This window comes from Nycticebus coucang, chromosome 10 (genome assembly GCF_027406575.1).
Source record: "Nycticebus coucang isolate mNycCou1 chromosome 10, mNycCou1.pri, whole genome shotgun sequence".
NCBI lineage: Eukaryota > Metazoa > Chordata > Mammalia > Primates > Lorisidae > Nycticebus > Nycticebus coucang.
The window spans coordinates 48,805,159-48,825,478 of record NC_069789.1 but is presented as its reverse complement, the minus strand read 5'-3'; the positions used below and the strand labels follow the sequence as shown (position 1 = coordinate 48,825,478).

Here is a 20,320-nt window from a genome sequence, read left to right as displayed (position 1 = left end):
TTCTTTTTTTAGTTTATTACAGGTACAGAGTCTCACTATGTCACCTAGGCTGTTTTTGAACTCCTGGCCTCAGGAGTTCAAATCCTTCTGCCTCAGCCTCCCAAAGTGCTGGGATTACAGATGTGAGCTACCATGTCCCGCCACTGCTCCTCTTAAGATATCTTATTGCTGGTGAAGGAATGAGCAAAAGCCTTCTGGAGGATTGAGGACATATTGACCAGTGTAACACCTAAAAATTTCTTAACCTGTGTGGAGTTGCATTTCCAAATTTTCCTGTATTTTTATTCCATTTCACTTGATCTTAGCCAAAAGGCTGAGAAGCAATTTTTATTTGTTTCATAAGGCAAAAATTTTAGCTTCTTAGCTCTAATTCTTTGTTTCTTTTTCCTTTGGTATTCCTCATTAACTGTTTTTAATCTTTTAGATACCATTTACCTTTAGCGCATAAAGGAAACTTAGGAGACTATTATATTACTGTTACTATTTGGACAAGAGTTTATTATCACTAAAAGATTAGCCAGGTAATATTATTTTGAAGTCTTTTTTGAGTGTTTTTGTTTTAAAATTGCAAAACAGGGCGGTGCCTGTGGCTCAGTGAGTAGGGCATGGGCCCCATATACCGAGGATGGTGGGTTCAAACCTGGCCCCTGCCAAACTGCAACAAAAAAAATAGCCGGGCGTTGTGGTAGGCACCTGTAGTCCCAGCTACTTGGGAGGCTGAGGCAAGAGAATCACCTAAGCCCAAGAGCTGGAGGTTGCTGTGAGCTGTGATGCCACAGCACTCTACCGAGGGCAACAAAGTGAGACTCTCTCTAAAAAAAATAAAAATAAAATGCAAAACAAAGGAAAACAAGTTGAGGAAACAGATTGTTGACTCTAAGTCAAGAGAAGGCTGTCTTTGTAGGTAGCCTAATACTTGATGAGCTAATAATGTACTAGTTTTCATTCAGTGATAGAAAAACTGCTAAGCAGCATTGAAAGCAATCATAAATGAGGCAATGCCTGGGCATGAATATTATTATGACTTCTGCTTTTACTATTCTTTGATGACTCTTTGAACTTCTAGGGGGGGTCACATGACAGTTGGTTTGAGAAAACATTAATATGAGGTTAGCTAATGTAAGTGGGAAGCAGATTCCCTCACTGACTGGTTCATGTTATACATATAAAGGCTGATGGCTTCAGAGTTGTGGTAGAGTGTAGAACCATCAATTACTGTTCTCCTCAAGGTTGCCTTTTGTTGTCAGAACACTTAGCATAAGGCAGAAATGGTAGGCAATACCTGAAAAGAACAAAACACCATTAAATATAATAAATCAGCACTTAAAAAAAACTACAACTACCAAGGCCATCTCGAACAAGTATTCTTTATATGAGTAAGTTGTAAAAAATATAAAGCAATAACAAACAAAAACTTGGTCTAGCAAACCCATTTGATCTGGATGTTCTTTCTAATGTGATAAATCTGAATGAAACCAAGCATTATTGAAGCTCCATGGTACAGAGCTATATTAGAGACTATTTGTGGCCTAGACAAATAGTGATGTGAACGTAAGATGTGACTAAGATGAGTCTTATGTGGGGATTCAGTTCTGCACATGTGGCAAAAATCAAGTATAGTCAAAATGCCCTTAAAAAATCTTTAAAAATTTCCCATGAAATACAGATACAGACATACTGTTTTCAAGAAGTCTGAACTGGCCAGTTCTTCCTTCGGCATTGCTGTTCTTTTGTTGAACAGATAAGATGATGAGGGGATTAGCTATATTCTTTTTAGTGACTAAGGAAAGAATAGCAGAATCCAAAAATGACTTTTTATTTTAGGCTATAAAGCTGATTTTTTTACTTTCATGAATAAAAATATCTTTTGATTTTTTTCTTTTTAAAAAATGGGTAAATGAGAAAAAGCTTGTTTTCCAAATAAATCCTTGGGTACCAAAGATGTTTGGCATACCAGTTTTTCTCAGAAAGGCCTATTCTCTTTCACATAGCATGAAACATACCTTTAAATGTAGCTTTAATTTTCTCGTGTGTTTATCTGTCATTTCTTTCCATTCTCATTCTACTCTGCTATGTTGCCTGACAGATTCCTATAGGAATTTGTTCCCATAGTGACCCATACTTGTCTTGTGCTTGGTGTTTTTCCTGTTCTGCTCAGAAATAGTACTACAATCAAATTCAAATTCAGTTACATTACTTTTACTTATATTGAAAGATAGCTTAGTATAAAGGCAAGTACTCTGAAGTATGGTGTAAGACCTGGTTTAGATTTAGGCTCTTCTTATGTTAATTAGTAACTGAGAAAGATGTTTCACATCCCTTAGCCTTATTTGTCTTAATTATTAGAAGTAAAGATAGGGTGACACAAAGTACATCTTTTAGGATGCACTGGCTGTTTTGGACATAAAGATTGTTAAACAGTGGGAAGAATTTTTCTTGTGAATGCCAGAGCTCAGTGGAAATTCTTGCTGTATTGAATGGTAAACAGAAATGTAGAGAAACTCATTGAAGGTATTGGTTTATTTTTAGGTAGAGTGTACACTATATATCCACTTGGAAAAGCACTGAAGGATCTACCTGGCCATATTACTGAAGAAATAATAGCCAGCCATATGGCCCAATATGGTATCGAATTCTGGATGCCTAGTTTTTCTTGAATAATAATCATTGTGGACTGTGTGTGTGTGTGTGTTTTAAAATGAAGAACAAGGTGAGAAACCAAGGAGGTTAGAGTCATTTATACATATATTAATTGATTACACGCTGTTAAGGTCACATTTATCAATAATTTGATCCGTTGTATGATCCAGGAAACCTATAGATTTATCTTTTATTTCTGGTACTCACAAACCTCAGTAAGCATCCAGCAGTAGAAGAGGGGGTTTTCATCCTTGTCTGCTATTGATAAGCGATGGTTGTGACCTCCTTTTAAAGGGCTAATAAGGAAGGAATCATTATATATACATATATTTTTTATTTATTTATTTCTTTACATTTAAAAAGACCTCCAGGGCGGCGCCTGTGGCTCAAGGAGTAGGGTGCCAGTCCCATATGCCGGAGGTGGCGGGTTCAAACCTAGCCCCGGCCAAAAACCACAAAAAGAAAAAAATAAAAAGACCTCTAGGATTTGCATCACTTCATTGTAGTTTCCATGGAAGCGGAACTACCACCATCAGCAGGAGTCCATTTCAACTGCTGGCTTTCCGGGGCTTGTTTTTCTGTTACTATGGAGACTGCCTAGAAAGCAATAGAAAAACCAAAAGTTTAAAAAACAGTGATTTGATTACAAAATATGGTTTTAACTCGGGGTTTAACTAGGTGTCCCATAATCTTGGCATTTCTGAATTCTGAATTATTTTGTGAGCTAAGTTGATTCCTTTTGAACAAAATATATTTTGAAGCTTTGTTGAAGCTTAAATACATTGAATCAAAAAGTCAATTTCTGCAGTTTCTATTAGAGTTGAGCCTAAGGTGAATCAAAATTTTTAAACGGGGATTTAAATTAGGGCTTGAAAGGCATAACCTGAGGTAAGAAGAGCTAATGATAACGGAAGAGCAGACTCCAGAATAAGTAGTGCAGAGAAGCAGTGAATAGCTGTTATTTATACTGCACATTTTATCTTCAAAGCATGCTGCAGTTATTAGGTTATTTTTACAGATTATACCTATGTTTCACCTGAGTATAAAGTCCTTTAAAACTTTGAGTTTACAAAGTGAAGTCAATTTTAAGGACAGAGGTGGAAGCGCATCAACATGTTAATTGAGGTTTGAGGAGTTGGAGAGTTAATATATATTGTTCCACAATTAGAAAGCAATACAGATTCCCCCCCAAGACAAGTTATGTTTGTGAAAGAGAGAAGAGATGGTCTAGTAATGTAAAAGCTTTGTAAGGAAAATTATTTAGCAGTTACAGTCTCATCCTTGTCACAGTTTTTCTCTGAGGTTTGTATTTGGTTAGGATTCTTTGGTTTGCATGTGCCAAAATCCTAATTTGAGCGACCTTAGGCGAAGAAGGACAGGAATGTAGCTTCAACTAAGTCAGGGACCCCAGTAATACTTTAGTTCACCTGAAATTGGAGCCTAGGGCATCCCTCTGCCCCTTCCCTCCCTCACTGCCCAGCCACCCTCCCTCTTCTCATTGCTCCCTGTCCTCCACCCTACCACATCTGCTTCTCTCCTGTCAAGTTCCTTGTCTAGGATTGGCTTTTTTTTTTTTTTTTTGCATTGACAGAAACTGCCGATAGTTCCCACTGCTCTTATTTTAGCCTCTATAACAGAGCGAAGTCCAGTTTGTGTTATGCTTCCCTTCTCCAACTGTGGTTGGGAGGGCAGGGTTCTATGATTGGCCCTTCTGGTGAAGGGAGGCCCACCCTTGGCTAACGGCTAACTAGACCTTGGCAGTAGAAGGACTGAAATCTAAAACAAGATACCAGCTTTCATTCAAACCTCTTGGTTAGGGATGAGGGGCTGGAGTAGATGAGTATGAAGGGGGAGGAGAAAGAGGCATTTCCCAGAAGAAGCAGGAGATGATGTTCTGGCAGAAATAAAAAGTGCTTCCATTAGCAATATTTTCAGCAAGCCAGAAAACATTATTTTGGCCAGGTGCAGTGGCTCATGCCTGTAATGCTAGCTTTCTAGGAGGGCGAGGCAGGTAGATTTCTTGAGCTCAGAAGTTCGAGACCAACCTCAGCAAGAGCAGTACCCCATCTCTCCTAAAAATAGAAGAAACCAGCCAGGCCTTGTGGCACGCCTGTAGTCCCAGCTACTTGGGAACTGAGGCAAGAGGATCGTTTGAGCCCAAGAGTTTGAGGTTGCCGTGAGCTATGATGCCACTGTACTCTACCTAGGGTGTTGGAGTGAGACCTGGCTTTGAGAGAAAAACCAAGGTTGAAAACTTTACATTGTGCTGTTCTTCCCGTTGGAGTCTCCCTGTTGCAGTACCTTTTGTGTATGTGGTCTTTTAATCTTCACAGTCATTACAGCTGTGTATTTCCATTGTATGGAATGAGGCAGAGGTTCAGAGAGCTAAGCTGACTTATCATAGGTCACGTGACTAGGGAGAGGCAGACCCAGAATTCTTTCTCTCTTTTTTTTTTTTAAAGAAAGAATTTCACTATGTCATCCTGGGTAGAGTGCCGTGGTGCCACAGCTCACAGCAACCTCAAACTCTTAGGCTAAATTGATTCTCTTGCCACAGCCTCCCAAGTAGCTGGGACTACAGGTGCCTGCCACAACGCCCAGCCAGAGCCAGAATTCAGATGACTAAACAGGGTTTCTGGAAAATAATCCAGAACACTTCCCACTATACGATAATTGCTTTTTTGTCTATGGCCATGCAATTCTGAATACGCTGATCTCAGCTGATCTCAGAAGGGTTGGGTCTGGTTGGTACTTGGATGGGAGATACTTGCTTTTTGGTTATCCTTGTTCAGAAGATGCATAGAGTTAATTATAAAAACAGAATAATCTATTAAGTGCTTTGGTAAAAATGAGTCATGAATGGCATAGACCAGTGGTTTTCAACCTTCCTAATGCTACGACCCTTTAATACAGTACCTTCTGTTGTGGTGACCCCCAACCATAAAATTATTTTCGTTGCTACTTCATAACTGTAATTTTGCTACTGTCATGAATCTTAATGTAAATATCTGATAATGCAGGATGTATTTTCATTGTTACAAAGGGGTTGCAACCCACAGGTTGAGAACCACTGGCGTAGACTATTATAGAATAGTATTTATGAAAGGAACCTTAGTGATTATATAGTTCCCTGGTTTTCAAACTTTATGATTTTCAGCCATGAAATCATTTTTTCATATGAAATCCTTTATCTAGTCAAGTATTTGAATTGGTCAGCAATCATCCCATTATGGAGAGGAGAGAGTCCAGTACTCCATGTGCTTAGTCACCTCTTTTTTGAAGTCTTTTTTTTTTTTTCTTGAGATAGAGTCTCACTATGTTGCCGTTGGTAGAGTGCTGTGGTGTCATAGCTCACAGCAACCTCTAACTCTTGGGCTTAAACGATTCTCTTTCCTCAGCCTCCCAAGTAGCTGGGAGTACAGGTGCCCACCACAACTATTTTTTTGTTGCAGTTGTCATTGTTGTTTAGCAGGCCTAGACCGGGTTCAAACCCATCTGCCTTGGTGTATGTGGTCGGTGCCCTAACCACCGAGCTACAGGCACCGAGCCTCCTTTTTGAAGTCTTGAGGAGTTCTTTGGAGGCCACTTTGAATATGCTTTGTTTAGGGAAACTAAAACCCAAACATGCTAAATGATTTTCATATAACCTTATATTACAGGGAGATCAATCATGCCTTATTTTCACTTGTTAGGTGAGTGATAGTTTGTTGCTAATGAAAAAAACATGAAACTTACAATAATCAGAGTGAATCCAGGTTACCCAATAAATAATTTTATTCTCCAGTTTGTGGTAGCTTTACATAGTACATAGCATATCAATGCTAAGTTGCAGCTCTTATTTACCATTTGTTGGATTTGGTCCTATGCGTTCATTTGGACAGCTGGATACTATGTGGACCAGGTTAGTCTTTGTCTTCAGAGTTTTTTTTTTTTTTTTTTACTACATTTCTTATATATTTAACTCATCCTAAAATGAGGCATTTTAAATACATTAAGTTTTCAATATGTAAGGAGAGTGTTAGAATTTAGGTAAATGAAATTCTTGGGCTTAATATTTAGACGTTGTCAATATTAATAATTTTTATCTTTTCAATTTTGAATATCTCTTGAGTTAGAAATACAAGTAAGCAGTGAATTATGTGAAAGGAAGTTAATCTTTAGATGGGATGAAAGAAAGTTTATTTTTCACATATCTGGAATTTTGTTTTCTTCTTTCAGGAGAGTCAAGCCCTACCCGTCGAGAAGCTGTGAAGAGAAGAACAGCAGAGTATCTCATGAGGGCAGAGAGTATCTCTAGTCTTTATGGAAAACCTCAACTTGATGATATATCTAAGGTATGTCGCATATTTTGTTTTGCAGTTTCTTCCGCCATTTTTTGCTAGCTTATCTCAGCTTTAATTCTAATTAGAATGCTTGAGAATTTTAATGTTTGGAATTTTCTCAGTAATTTTCTTAACATTATTAGTGGAAAGAAAACCTTTATTGCAAACTACCAAAAGTGGAATAAAGTGGGACTTGCTTTCGTCTTTTCTTGGCCCTGTGTTAGTTTCTTAATACACCTTTAATCTCCCCATCTATGGATTGACATCCATTTATGCTGTTGTAATGTATAATGTTATTTTTTTTTGTATAATTCTTATATAGTTTTATTCAGTGATGACTATCTGGATTTGGCAATGTCAGGAAGAAACTTCTGTTGTATTTTTTTCTTTGTATTAAATTAAGTTTTTGGCCCAGTGCAGTGGCTCAGGTCTGTAATCCCAGCATTCTGGGAGGCTGAGGCGGGTGGATTGCCTGACCTCATGAGCTAGAGTGAGATCCCGTGTCTAAAATTAGCTGGGCATTGTGGCAGCACCTGTAATCCCAGCTACTCAGGAGGCTGAGGCAAGAGAATTGTGTGAACCAAAGAGTTTTAGGTTGCTGTGAGCTATGACACCATGACACTCTACCGAGGGTGACAAAGTGAAACTCTGTCTCAAAAAACAAAACAACCCAAGTTTTTCTGATGGCAGCTTAAGAGCTGTATCATCTGGAGGTGGGAAAAAGTATTTAGTTTATTTTCTTACTTGAACTCAGAGTCAGGCAGACTTGTTTTTATTGAATTCTGATAACCAAAGCTGTAGAAGATTGTACAAAATACCAAATCCAACTTTTTTTTATATCTGAATAATGAGGATAATAGTAATTCCTTGCTGGGATGTAGATATTAGTATTAAATGAAGTTAAAAAAAAAGATCACTCATGTATGGACACACCCCAGGTGCCTATGTAGCACAAAGATCAGCCAAGGAGCCAAAAACTGTCTTGTAAGTTTTAGCCCTCATCTGCCCCTTATTATGCTGTTTTGTATACTTTTCCCCATATTTTTTAATGTGTTATATCCTTTTTTAATAATTAAAATAAGTCTCAAGTTTTGAGTTTAAAAATAGCCCATTATTTAACCTTGACTCATTTGACCATTAACACTTTTTGTTGCTAATTTTCTGAACTATTTTTATTTTCTGTATAATCTTTTAAAAGAATGCAGTTATCAAAACTATACTGAGTATAAGACATTATATTCCCATGATTTTTTATATTAAGTGGCCATGTCTTTTTTTGTCTTTTTTTTATTTTTTTGAGACAGAGTCTCGCTACATCGCCCTGGGTAGAGTGCTATGGTGTCACAGCTCACAGCAACCTCCAGCTCTTGGGCTTAAGTGATTCTCTTGCCTTAGCCGCCCAAGTAGCTGGAACTATAGGCTCCTGCCACAACACCCGGCTATTTTTTGGTTGTAGTTGTCATTGCTATTTGGCAGGCCTGGGCTGGATTCAAACCCGCCAGCTCCAGTGTATGTGGCTGGTGCCCAAGCTGCTGAGCTATAGGCGCTGAGCCAAGTGGCCGTTTCTTACAGAACAAAAAATTTTATTTCACCTTGGAAATAATATACTTCCATTACTTGTTCTAAACGTTTAAATAACATCATTCTGCTGACTCACTTTCAGATTATGAATTACTGTGACTCTTCTTCTAGTCTGTATTCTGTTTGCTAATCTTTTCCTATTCTCTGTCATTGTTGTTTTAATTACATTAACTTTTTACTATCAAATTTTATTTATTTATTTTTTTTTGAGACAGAGTCTCAAGCTGTCCCCTTGGGTAGAGTGCCATGGCATCATAGCTCACAGCAGCCTCTGACTTTTGGGCTCAAGGGATCCTCTTACCTCAGTTTTTCTATTTTTAGTAGAGATGGGGACTCACTTTTGCTCAGGCTGGTCTCGAACTTGTGAGCTCAAGCAATCCACTAGCCTTGGCCTCTCAGAGTGCTAGGATTACAGGCATCACATGCTGGCCAAATTTTACCTTTTTAAATGAAATTTTTCTTTTCTTTTTTTTCCGAGATGGAGTCTTACTCTGTCACCCTGGGTAGAGTGCTGTGGTGTCATTGTAGCTCACAGCAACATCAGACTCTGGGGCTCAAGCAGTCCTCCTGCCTCTGCCTCCCGATTAGCTGGGACTATAGGCACACGCCACAATGCCCAGCTAGTTTTTTTTTTTTTTATTTTTAGTAGAGATGGGGTATCATTTTTGCTCAAGCTAGTCTCAAACTCCTGGGCTCAAGTAATCCACCTGCCTTGGCCTCCCATAGTGCTCGGGTTATAGGCATGAGCCATTGCATCTGGCCCTTGAATATTTATCTAAGCATTGCTTTAATTTCAATTCCTAATTTCCATGGGGTTGGGAACACTCTTTGTGTGCAGCCATATGTGTACATTCTCACTTTCATTTTGAGAGGCATTGCTGAAACTATTAAGTAACATGGACCCCTGCAAACTTGTTTTACTATTCTGAAAGTTTTAAGGCTTCAGAATGAATAGTATTCTATTCATTCTATTAATGTTAACTTCTAATGTTCTACTATACTTATTCATTTATCCCCCTCCACTGATGCATCCCTATTTCAGTTTCTGTAGGCACATCTGTGAAGCAGTAGTTCCTTTGACAAATACATATATAAAGCTTCCTGTATAGTTTTTTTACTTGAAGAATAGAACCATGAAGAATGTCAGTCAGAATTTCCCTTTAAACATAGTTTCTAATAAAAATAAAACAGAAGAGATCTAATGTACATCAATAAGCATCTGTTAAGACTCTAGATATACTTTGGAGCTATACAAACGATGATGACATAGTTTCTGCTCTTGTAAACCCTATAGCATAATCGAGGGCCCTAATACGTACATAGCTGAGGAAACAAAAGTTAAAGAGACTGGTAAGAGATACGTAAAGTAATGGGAAATTTTATCAGAAAGGGTAAAAGGCAACTACTGAGTCTGATTTGGTTTGTGGAATTTTTTTCAGTTCTTAGGCAAGGAGGCTAGAAGAGAGTAGGCATGACATTTTTCTTTAATAGTAAGCATTTGCTTTTTCATTTTTACTGCATATTATTCTGTTAAGCCAGATTTTTATTAGTCATAGGCATGCTTGATTATTTTCTTACCTATAATTTAAGTTAAATGTCTTTCAGAGGCTTGTGATTAGCTTGTTGAATTCATTATATCTCTTGTTTAGCCACTTTTGGGCCTGAATTTCAACCAACACAGTGAGAAAATTTGTATTAATGATTTCTAAAGGTCCCTTTAGCTCATGTTCTGTGGAAAGCAAAATTAATCTCTGATTAATCAGTGTGCAGATATTTCTTTACCACCTGGTCTCTTAAGAAATCTGGCCAGGTACAGGGTGGCTCCTGTCTGTAATCCAGCACTTTGGGAGGTTAGGGCGGGAAGATCATTTGAGGTCAGGAGTTTGAGACCAAAGTGAGCAATGTAGCCAGACTCTACTTCTACAAAAAATAGAAAAGTTAGCTAGATGTGGTGGTGTGTGCCTGTAGTCCCAGCTGCTTAGGAGACTGAGGCAAGATGATTGCTTGAGCCTGGGAGTTCAAGGTTGCTGTGAGCTATGATGACACTATTGTACCCTAGCCCAGGCAACAGAGTGAGACCCTGTCTCAAAAAGAAGAAAAAAAGGAAAGAAAGGAGTTCTTTTGGCTTTAAAAATTTTTGTTGATTATTGCACCTTTGGTGCAGTCTAAATCATGATTCCCTTTTCACCCAAGTGTTCTGGGATGGTTTAAGCATTTGCTTTATTAAACTTTGTAGACTCTTACATAGTAAATATAACAGTTCTAAATTTTCCATTCATGTTACTATCCTTTCAAAAACAAGAGCAGAAAGGAAATAAAGTACTTTCCTACTCTTTTCTTCATTACTAAATGTCTCCAAGAGAACTTAGGAACAGATTTCAGATGAAAGGAAATGAGGTTCGTTTGAAGTAAAGGTGAAATCTTAACTGAAGGAGACAGATTTCTTATTTTTTTTCTTTTTAAAATTATAGATGACTTTGAATGATTTAAGAATTAATATTAAAAGAGGATTTCCCTGGAAAAGGCTTAGATATATTTCTGCTTTTTTTAGCTACAGGAATTTTAAATTCAAGATCACTGAAATTTAGAAAAAGATAATAAATGATCTAAATTTAGAACGTATAAGATTGTGTAGTCTCTAAAATGTGAATACATTTTTATTATGCAGTTACATGGTGTGAATGAAAATTAATATGTAGGCTTGGTGCCTGTAGCACGGTGGTTATGGCGTGCCAGTCACACAACACCGAGGCTAACAGGTTCGAATCCAGCCCGGGCCTGCCAAACAACAATGACAACTACAACCAAAAAATAGACAGATGTTGTGGCGGGCGCCTATAGTCCCAGCTACTTGAGACTATAATAAGTAGAGAAGATCGCTTAAGCCCAAGTGTTGGAGGTTGCTGTGAGCTGTGATGCCCCAGCACTCTACCAAGGATGACATAGTGAGACTCTGTCTCCAAAAAAAAAAAAAAGAAAATTAATATGTAGAATTTATGCCTTTTTTGAGTATTTTATAGATTTGAGTATAACTGCTCTAATAATATTGAAAGTACTTTTTCTGCTGTGCATTTTATTTGCTGATATTGATATTTTTCTGTTCTTTTTTAGAAAACATTTTTTAATTTTAATTTTTTTTTTTTTTTAGTTTTCATTTTAGGAAACATTTTAAGGTTACTATTGTTTCACCCTTAGTGAGACATGAGCTAGTAGAGATTGCAGTTGGAGTATTCTAAATCAGTAACAGGTCTGCAGTTAAGTGTCAGACTTGAAATGTGACCTAAGCGAGACTTGGGAGACCAAGTAATTAGGATTAGTAGTTATGAAAGTCTTTGTAAAGCCAAAAATCTGTGGATGAAGCCAAGCTTAGACCCTCTGGGGGTAGTTAGATAACAGAGTTCAGAGTGTGGTTTCTTGATGTGTTTTTTGGGGTGCTTGCTTTTGGCTCTTGATTACTCATTCTCCCCCAATAATGGTGACTGCTTCTGAAGTTACTTGAAGAATTGTAGCTACTCCAATTAGATGGAGTGGTGAACCAGTGTAGATGGTTGGTGAACCAGCCACATCAGCATCATTTAACAGCTTGTTGGAAATGCAGAATCTCAGGTCCCCATCTCAGACCTTACTGAATCAGAATCTCTAGTTTAACCTCAGGTAATGTGTATACACATTAAAGTTTGAGAAGTACGCATATCAACAGATTGATAAGAATATAGATAGATCTCATTGAGAAGAGGGTACAGTATTATGTGAAAAAGACTGGGAAGGCTAAATACCAACTTAAAAAGACAACTCAAAACAGAAACAAAGGAAAGGTTCACCTAGCCTTTTAGAGAATGTAGAACATAACTTGTGCTAACTCTAATCCACAAGGAGTGGCTGCCACGAACTTTGTACTGAGACATGTTATAAGACATGGGGTGGGGGGAGGTTAACAGTGATGTTAGCTATGGGTTTGATTAGATGAATGATAAATACTTGCCATCTCTAGTTTTGAAGATTGTTGGGTCATCATATATTCTGGCCTCTTTCCCCTCCTCTGCCCTTTTCTATAGTCCTGGTATAGATGAATACAACTACTGCTCCTCTGGGAATCTTCTGGTATAATAGCTAATAAATGTAAGCAGAAATCTGATTTGTTTTCATGAAGAAGATCAGCCATGTTGCCTAGAAAGACGCTGTGTACCCCCTTCTCCCCATACTGACAGGCTCAAGTTTCCCCTAACAATGTTATTTTATGAGTAAGATTTAATCTTTTTTTGTAATCTGTCATTTTATATTGCTTAACCTTGCTGCTGCTCAGTTTTCTCATCTGAAAAAAAGTATGACAGTGTTGGACATGAACTGTAAGTCTTTTCTCTTAAAATTCTGTGGATTTATATTTCCTTTTGCCATCTGAAGAAGGGTATTGGATCCATAAGATTCTACCGTACTTAAGCACTGCATATAAGACATACAGTTTTTTAATTGATTATTTCATTTCTTGATTTTTTTGTTCATTTTTCTAATCTTAACCTTTCATAGAAGGTTAAAGTAGAGAGAGAACTTTAATGATCCCTTTGCCTTTGGTTGTTCACCATTACGATTTCCCCATTCTCATCTTTGCAAGAGTAACCTTACTAAATCACTGTTTTTGTTGGGTTATTTTTCATACAGAAACTTGTTGTCTAGAGTTTTGGAGAATATAGTCAAGACATTTCTTCTTGGCAGTCAAGGCCTGTGAAAACTGACCATAAGTATGTAATTTTATTTTCCTCTGTTCTTCAGTTTGAACATGTTTTTCCTGCCAGGCCAAGTTCTTTCCAGTCCTATATATGATATTCCTTTCCTAATCTTATTTCCACATAGCATTTTAAAACCACCTTCTGTCCTTTTCTTTCTGAGACCACAGTTTTTTTTATAAAGCACTGACTAATGACTTATCTCTATTGACTTCTATTTTTATGAGACTGTTTTGTTACTTAACTTTTAATATATATAGCTTTTCTTAAATAAAGAACTCCTTGAGGTTAGGTTAGAGACTATGTCTTTTCATGATATATATCCCTTTCAGATATTATGCATGTAGTGGGTACACAGTAATTCTTTTTTGAAAGGTATAGTAGATATTTGTAGTTTGCTTTGTTGTTGAAATTGCTGATGTAAAGTAGTAATTTTCTTTGGAAACTGAAAGATCCAATAGCATCAGTGAATAAGAACATATAAATAGATAACAATGTTAGAGGCATTTGGCCATATTTACAAAAACAAATACAATGGAAAAACGGTGTGCAGGTTATTTGAGGCCTCTTTTGTTTATCTGTGGTATCAGATATTGCAAAATTATGCAGAGCCTTTTTTTTGGCTCATCAGCTTTCATTAGTATTTATACATTTAATGTGTGGCCCAAGAAAACTCTTTTTCCAATCTGTGGCAGGAAAAAGAAAAAAGATTAGACACCCCTAAGTGCTTTTATTTTATCTATAACTTTTTTCTAGCATAACTTTTTGCCATAACACCTGCATTTTGTGCTCCTTCTTGATAATGTAACAGGAAAATGAATTTTCAGTTATCAGAATATAGTGTATACTAGAAAGACTATAAGCATTAGTGTAAGGAGTTGTGATTCTGGTCTAGCATCTTCCACTGTTTTCCTTACCACAGACAAACACCCATCCTTCTGAACATCCTTTATTCATTTGTAATAAATAACTTCACACTTGGGGAGAGGTGAGGGACAGAGATGAAATAATATGATATGAATTAAGATAGAAGAGACTATTCTGTTACATGTCTGTCCACAGGTATAACATTAAAATACCTTACTAAATGTTTTTACATTCTTAAAAATTTCCCTTAAATTTAAGTTCTTAGTGATACAGAGGTGTATTTCTTTTTTATGGCATCTAGCTCTGTACCTCATGAAGTGAGATGTTAAATAAGTATTTTTTTTAAACATTCAAGAACTACAAATTAAATCAATTTTAAAGATTATTATCTAGTCCAGTTGCCACTACTGCCAACTTTTCCAAGTGTTTTCAAGAAATGAAAAGTCTCTTTTTAAAATGAATTATCACCATTTCAGGAATACTGAAATTAATATTCGCTTGCTAAACTTGAAAACAAAACAAAATTGGAAGCATTTGGAATTTCTGCTTTTAGAAAATTTTATAAGTGGTAGTTTTCCCAGGTGTAAAATAACACTAATTTGTCCAGGGAATTTCTCTCCCTCAATTCCCTCGTTTTTTCTTGCCCTTCTTCCCCTTATTTCTGCTTTCTCTCACTTTTTCTGACTGAACACTAATAACCTACTAGGCACAGTGACTACAGAGATGAGTAAGGTACACTTCCTGTTCTTAGGAGCTGTCTGGTGATACTGGTCTGCATAGGGACTTGAAGTGTCAAAAGTGGTATTTTAACAATTCTCTTGCCATGGTGTTTGATCAGGATATTTTGTCTTCCTCTCAGGACATCAAAAATGTTGCCTCAGTATTCTGATAATTTTTTTTATAGCGATAAGTTCTGCTCTAAGTGTATAACAAGGCTTTGGGTCTCGTGTCATCCTCTGTATCATTGCCATTTTAAAATAAGGATTACTATAACAATACTTCCTGGTTATAAATACCTAATATAGGGAAAACCAAAGCAAAGATAGAAGTTGAGATCATTTTTTAACTGTGTGTGGTACTGAAATATCCCTTCCTATATTCACTGATCGTTTTTGATCTTTTGCATCTAACAGACTGTTTTCCACGTAATAGTTGTTCAAATATTTAAGGAAAAATTCCTTTCTCCTATAAATAGTCTCTTAAGTAACCTCACTTTTAATAATTATTGGTTATATGATGAAGTTTCTTAATTTTTCACCATTATTGGTAATTTTTCTGGTTGAACTTTAATCTGCCCATCCCTCTTAAAACACGTAGTGTATATTTGTGACATTAAAGGACTGTATTTCATAATGAGATAAATGGCTTGTGCCATCCCCGCCCCCCACTTTATCCTTTATGACATTGCTTTTTGGTTCTTCTCCTTCTAAATTACTTTGGAGTTGTCTAGGGTAAATATAAAGCTCTGATTGATTGTTGACTTATTTATCCATTTGTTGCAAAGTTACATGTTAGCTGTACAGTTCTGAACTAAATTATTGCTCTAGAAACTATCAGCTCATTAATTTTTCTTTTTAAAATTTGTTTTTAATGTTAGGGTTTATTTACTTGCAACTGTTTTCTTCCTTCTTCTTTTTGATTTTCTTTATTCTTAATTTATTTTATTTTATATTGCAGACAAACAGAAACTTCCTCCTTTCATCTTTCCATTCTCTGATTTATGATAAATTTAGTTTCCTTTGGCCTGGCATTTGCTTCAGCAGGCAGCCTTCCTTCAAGTACCTCCCTGATTGATGTATAATCTTTGATATCTTCCATTAGCCTCCAGGATCACTAAGTTCAAGGCCCCCTTGGAACCTAAGGAGCCCTGCCGAGGAGCTGAAGGCCTTCAGAGTCCTTGGGGTGATTGACAAGGTAATTCTTCAGTGTCTCTTCAAGAGTTCAGTCATAAATCGACTGCATGCTGACATTCTGTCTTTGAAGCTTTGGATCTTAAGGATATGAAACAAAAGGAGAAAATGACTCAAGTGCATCTACACTTTAAAATAACAAAAGCGGAAGAGGAAAAAGCTTTTATCTAAGCAATTCATGTAAGGTCATGCAAAATATATTTGAGCTAAAGGAGAAGGTGCATATTTGTTGGCATTAAGTGGAGTAAGAGGTTTGGTTTTAGGAAAGTGTTACAGAAGGGTAAAGACACACTTTATCTTGGTTAAACTTTTGAGTCAGTGGTTGTTCAGCTTTAACTGATACGGTCATTCTAATAGTCAAAAAGAAAAAAATGGCTTTCATAATAGCTACCATTTATTGAACACCTACTATGTGTCACACTTTGTATTTAGCATTTTATATAAAATGACTTACTTAATCCTTCTTACATTCTCTTATTATTTGCATCTCAGTAGGAAAGTGGTGCTTAGAATAAGTTAAATAGCTTGCCTAGAAGTCACACAGCTAATTTAGGGTAGTGCTGGGGATTTAGACATCAATCTTTGTGACTCCAGAAGCTGTGCTTTTTGCCTACACTAATATCCCCTACACACACACAGTTTTATATTTGGAATACGAACGCTGAGCTCACAGAGATAACTGCCATTGAGTACATGCAAATTTGGTGATACCTCATATATGCCAAATATCTATAGTATTTGGTCTGTCAGGTAGCTCACAAATGTAATTTTAAGACCATAGACAATAAATCATGTTTTAAATATATTTGCTCAGCCACCACTTTATCATTCAAAGCAAAAGCAATTAATTTAGGCCTTTTTCATCATTAAACATCTTTAATGAAGCAACTTAATATTCATTGAGTAATTTTTGTGTTCTAAAGAATACGTGTGATTCCATGCTAAAATTGAACAATATGCAGTCTATTTCTAGCAATTTGGACAGTAGCTAATAGTTTGAAACATTCCAAAGGGAACATTAAGTTGGATGTTATGTGAAACTGACAGTGTCTTACAAGCATCATTTTTCTCACATTTATTTGACTGAAGTTTGAACATACAGTAATCTAGACAGTGTGACTTATCTTTTTTAAAAGCCTAAAATATTCCTATAACCATGTTTGCTCTGGCTTTTCCAATTTGGGGAACATTCTGTTTGACAGCAGATGGAAACAAAATAGTTAATAGAGGCCGGGTGCCGTGGCTTACACCTGTAATCCAAGCACTCTGGGAGACTGGGGCAGGAGGAGTTTGAGACTGAATGAAAATGAGACTCAGGCATGGTGGTGCAGCTATTCAGGAGGCTGAGGCAGGAGGATCGCTTGAGCCTAGGAGATAGAATTTGCACTGAGTTGAGATGATGCCACTTTAGCCAGGGTGACAGGGAGATTGACTGTCAAAAAAAAAAAAAAGTAGTCGAGCAGTTCCTAGGTTCTTGGATTTCTGTGCAGGCAAGTATACCTTCTTGATGTACAGTGTCTGCTCCTTCTCTTAGATCTATTTCTTTTGACAAAGTGTGACCTTTCATTGCTATGCTGTAGGTGTGAACAAGTCACCTTGAAGTCCTGGAAATAGCTCTGAGTATCACAGGTTTGTCTAAAGAAGGGCTTTTGACAGTAGAAGAATTCGTAAGTTCTGTGCTGATGAATAATTTGATTATGTCTTAACTCTGTTTACCTCAGAAGTGTGTTTGGTATTTAGAAGGTGACATTTAACTTTTCTTAGAAGAGATAAAGAAATACGTATTTTGGGAATTAGTAAGCTTTGTAAATAATCTTTCAAAGTTTATAACTTGGACCTACTGGTAATAACAGGAGTACATAGATTTTTAAAAATTTGAATTATTTTTTTCCTGTTCATCATTCTGAGGAATACCTAAAATTTGGGTTTTAGAAACTTGAACTATAGAAGAGTAGGGTTGCATGCATTTTTTAAAAAAGCAAAATACACAGATATATTGATCAAGCTCCTACAGAACACAGTTTGATTCTGTTTCACTATAGTATTTTTTCTTCGTGAGTTATTTCAAATGTTTTTTTTTTTCTTTTTTTTTTTTGTTTGTAGAGACAGAGTTTCACTTTATTGCCCTTGGTAGAGTGCCGTGGCATCACACAGTTCACAGCAACCTCCAACTCCTGGGCTTAGGCGATTCTCCTGCCTCAGCCTCCCGAGTAGCTGGGACTACAGGCGCCTGCCACAACGCCCGGCTATTTTTTGGTTGCAGTTTGGCCGGGGCTGGGTTTGAACCCGCCACCCTCGGCATATGGGGCCGGCGCCCTGCTCACTGAACCACAGGCGCCGCCCTATTTCAAATGTTATCTATCACCTTAGAAAAATGCAGTTCTGAACTGAACTGTATTAGGATTTTGCAAGCTTTTATATAGCAAGTAAATAAAGCATTTGTTTATTAATACATAGATAGTAAGCTTCATAAAACAGGATGGTGTCTTTCTTGCTCACCATCATATTCTCAGCACCTAAAATCATGGTTGGCACATAGTGGGCGCTCAATAAATCTTTGTTGAATAAATGAATTTAAACTTAAATAATTTTAAATATATGTAGAGGGACACCTACTGGTGTAATGTGAGACTGCTATTTAGTACCATTGTTATGAGATGACTATTCAGAAGGTGTTTATCTAGGGGGACAGTAATTCTACAGTTATATGTTGGTCTGGTATTCAAAGGAAAGCAAATACATTTCTATTCTTTAAGTGGGATTATGAAATCCCCTATTAAAGTAAATATGCAACAAGGAATTTAAGCATTAGCATTCTTGGAACATAAATAAGCTGGTGTGCATTCAGAAGCGAAAATGATTAGGCTTGTGAAGGCTCTCAATCATATCATATGAAGAACAGCTGAAAAACGAGGAGATGTTTGATAAGAACACGGTGGTCTTCAGATATGTGAGGGCTGTCTTGAATAGAGGAACTATATAACAATTTGTTCAGATCTTGTGGGTGATAGAAGTAAGTGCAAAGTATGATCATCTCAGGCAAACCACGATGTGTATAGTTGTCTTATGAGAAAGGTATTGAGGGGAAAGACCTACTTGTTAATATCTGCCACAGGATACACCTAGAGCCAACTGAATACAAATTCAGGGGAAACCGAGTTATGCTCAGAATTCCTAGAAATACCTTTCAAGAATTAGTATATTGACCAAAGGTGGACTGAATTCCTTTAGATAGCTCTGAGTTTCTTGTCATTAGAGATACTTAAGTAAAGGCTGAAAGATCAATCATTAGTGGGGATGTTATAGACAGAATTCAAGCTTTGGAAGGATTTTTACCTTAGGTAAATTTTAACAATGTCTTTTAAGCCCCCAGTTTTATTTGGACATAGTCTTTGTGTAGCAATAGCAGGGGAAAGTAGAAATCAGTGAAAAAACTATGGTGGGATGAGGAGGATGGATTACTATTATTTTTATATAAGTTTTTACAGACGTAGGTATAATTCTTTGATGTGCATGTGGTATAAGTATATGGTATATGTTTATGTTTGTATGTGTTTAAAGATCATCTGTATATGGTAATTTGCAATTGAGTCTAGATTAGCAATTTGGCTAGTAGTAGGATGTCCAAGTACCAGGAGAGTAGAGGAAGTTCATTATTGTATAATTTATCTATAAAAAGGATAAAGAAGCCCATAGTTTTACAAACAGTAATATACCAGTGTCACTTTCTTGGTTTTGACATAGCTATACATTAGGATTATATAAGATGGCATCCCCGGGGGAAGCTGGGTGAGGGATACATGATGAGACTCTTTGTACTGTTTTTGCAACTTCTGTGAGTTAAAACATTTTTTTTTTTTTTTTTTGTAAAAAGTTTGGGAGAATACCACCTGGGTAATGATACCAAGATTTGATTTCCTGGGCGATGCCTGTGGCTCAAGGAGTAGGGTACCAGCCCCATATACCAGAGGTGGTGGGTTTGGGTTTGAACCTGGCCCTGGCCAAAAACTGCAAAAAAAAAAAAAAATACATTTGATTTCCTTGTGGCTAGTTAACTGTGGTTTGTGTGTAGGCAGAGAGTCATTCTGTGTGTGGGTGTGTGTATGGTGTTCACAAGGAAGACCAGTGAAGATTGTATAGCTAGATTGCTCAAACTTATTGCCAATCTGTGAAAAATGACTTAAATATGTTGCTTTGTAAGTCATTGTGTGAAAGATGCAACATACTTTGTAAACCTATTATTATTTATTAGGTCAAATGCTTTGGGATTTTGTAATCA

General features: G+C 36.8%; 1 protein-coding gene across 7 annotated transcripts in view; it reads left to right on the top strand.

The window, feature by feature from the left end:
* Positions 1-20,320, top strand: part of RPS6KC1 (ribosomal protein S6 kinase C1) — a 207,923-nt gene that overhangs the window by 105,104 nt on the left and 82,499 nt on the right. For 6 of the 7 annotated variants that reach the window (XR_008383087.1, XM_053605714.1, XM_053605717.1 and 3 more), the window contains 2 exons: positions 6,859-6,974; positions 15,953-16,045. Coding sequence is in view for 6 of the 7 variants with exons in the window: in XM_053605714.1 (XP_053461689.1) it covers positions 6,859-6,974; positions 15,953-16,045 (209 nt within the window). In the remaining variant the exon portion in view is untranslated. The remainder of the gene's footprint in view (positions 1-6,858; positions 6,975-15,952; positions 16,046-20,320) is intronic. The other variant, XM_053605715.1, reaches the window with a different exon arrangement.